The 2,157-nt window shown below is 40.8% G+C and overlaps 1 protein-coding gene across 1 annotated transcript in view; it reads left to right on the top strand.

Annotated features, from left to right (window-relative positions):
• Positions 1-1,912, top strand: part of LRRD1 (leucine rich repeats and death domain containing 1) — a 19,414-nt gene extending 17,502 nt beyond the window's left edge. The window contains exon 5 of the mRNA XM_004702653.1: positions 1,726-1,912. Coding sequence (XP_004702710.1) covers positions 1,726-1,912 — 187 coding nt within the window. The remainder of the gene's footprint in view (positions 1-1,725) is intronic.
• The last annotated feature ends 245 nt before the right edge of the window (positions 1,913-2,157 follow it).

The following is a 2,157-nucleotide window of genomic DNA, read 5'->3' as shown; positions in this document are numbered from 1 at the left end:
ATTTGGATCACTTGTTGTTCCTTTGTCCCTGGGTTTGTTAACACCACTACCTTTCCCCCCACCTCCCCCTCTCCCATGTCCCCGCAAAACTCTCAGTTCCGTTGTTTTCTCCTCCAGATTGTTCATCCAGCCTATCTTATTTAGACCTGTGGAGAGAATAACATGCACAAAAACAAGACAGAGCAAAACCAAGCAACAATATACAGCAAACAACAACAATAAACCAACAACAACAAACCAATGACAAAAAACAAAACAAAACACAACAAGAAAGAAAAATTTGTAGTTAGTTCAAGGATCATTTGTTGGCCTTTAGGAGTGTTTCCCAGTCCAGTCTGTTGGGACACCACTCCCTAACCCCAAAGTCCACCTTCAGCATTGCCTGGTGACCTCGCCGCTCCATATCCTTACTGTTCTGTTGCACCCCCTTAGTGTTTTGCCTCGATATGGTGGGGTCAGATCGGGTGCAATTCCCACACTGTGTCTCCGGTGTTGTCCCCTGTAGGCCTATGGGTAAGTGAGGGGTGTACAATATTCATTTCTAACATTATATTTAAATCTGTATAATGACACTAGGTAGGAGACACATTTAATAAACATAATATGTTCAGATAAACACATAAACCTTTAAAAAACATTCCAGCTTCATCTCTTCCCCACACCTTGGCCATCTACCTGTTCGTATGCATTTGGCACTGAGCTTCTGTCTGGGTGAAACCCTGGCCCCCTTACCAGTCATCTGTCATTTAATCAGCCTGGCTTTTTCCCTAGGTCACTCCAGATGCATTTTTTCTCCCCTCTACTGCAGCAAAAGATCTCTTTCTTCCCATCCATTCATTACAGGTAGCAACCACAGTTGCAATCAAATTCTAAGAATTGAAAGTTTCACTTTCCATGCCCTGTCCTTTTTCTTATGAAGTTCCTTGTTTCATGAGTTTGCTGCCATTGCATTGAATCCCTCTTCTGATGCCAACTGGTAAAGGCATCTGTACTCCTGACTTTACAGGGGGGAAGGAGAATCTTTATGTGAAGTAATAGTGTCAGGCTGGTTCCTATAGAGCCATCCCAGTGGCACTCTGTACTTCTCTGCTGGTTCAATGGTTCTTTGCAATGGCCACATAGAACCAATAGACAATAAGGATTGTGGAGGTTATTAGGAAAGTAAGTGGTTACAAATGAAGTTCAGGAACACTAGGTTAGTCTTAGAACAGCAGATCAATCTCTTGCTCTTTCTCTCTCTCTCAGCCCCTCTCCTGCTTGAGCAAAAATTAGAAAGCAATTTTAGCTCCATTGATAAATGCTCACAGATACCCCAGTTTTCCAGGAAGCCTCTGCCTGAAGGCACTGACTGTAGCTCCGTGGGGATTGGCAAACCTAGCTAAACCCACTCTACCAGCAAGCCTAGAAAGCCTGAAGATGCTCTGTGGGCCAGAAAGTCCACTTGTCTGTCTCATGCTCTTTTCTTGGCCCTGCGGCCTCTGCTGCTGCTCCTCACAGCCTCTTTGGCGTCACAAGCTGTTTCTGCTGGATTGAGAAAGTTCTCAGCACAAGGATCCCAGGTCCAAAGGCCCTTGCCTCCACTCCTGGCTCTCCATCCTTGCTTTTCATGAGATTCCACAATCCTCACAATAATTTGATAAATTAGGATGGAAGCCTGTATATAGAATAGTTAAGTAGTTTAAAACAGTGTTATCAATTGTTAATTTTTTTATTTTTTATTTTCAGCAATTTAACATTAAGTGAAAGAGTTTACCAAGCACTTCAATCATGGAAAACAGACAGTAATAACTCATCACAGTCTGCAGTGGCTCTAAGAGACCAACTGATTCGGACATTAACTATGATAGGAGCACATGAAATTATGGACAAAATAACAGCCTTTAAACTTTTCACAAGTGCAATTAAATTCTAAACAGTAGATCCATAAGGAAAACGGACTACTAATGATGTACTTATAAAATTTGAACTGGATTTTAAACAGCATCTCACTTTATCATTCAAGATTCTCCATGCATTCCTAAGAGATTATGATAATTTATAGTTATGACTCTAATATTATAGTAAAATGTTTCAGACATTGTTTTGTATATTTGTTCTGTTGCCTTGAATGATGATCTTGAATTTGAAAAATAAATAATTCCATTATTACATTTTTGG

Source organism: Echinops telfairi, unplaced genomic scaffold (assembly GCF_000313985.2).
Source record: "Echinops telfairi isolate 266 unplaced genomic scaffold, ASM31398v2 ScPeMD7_23;HRSCAF=83, whole genome shotgun sequence".
NCBI lineage: Eukaryota > Metazoa > Chordata > Mammalia > Afrosoricida > Tenrecidae > Echinops > Echinops telfairi.
The sequence above is the reverse complement of the archived record's forward strand: the minus strand, read 5'-3'. Positions and strand labels throughout refer to the sequence as shown.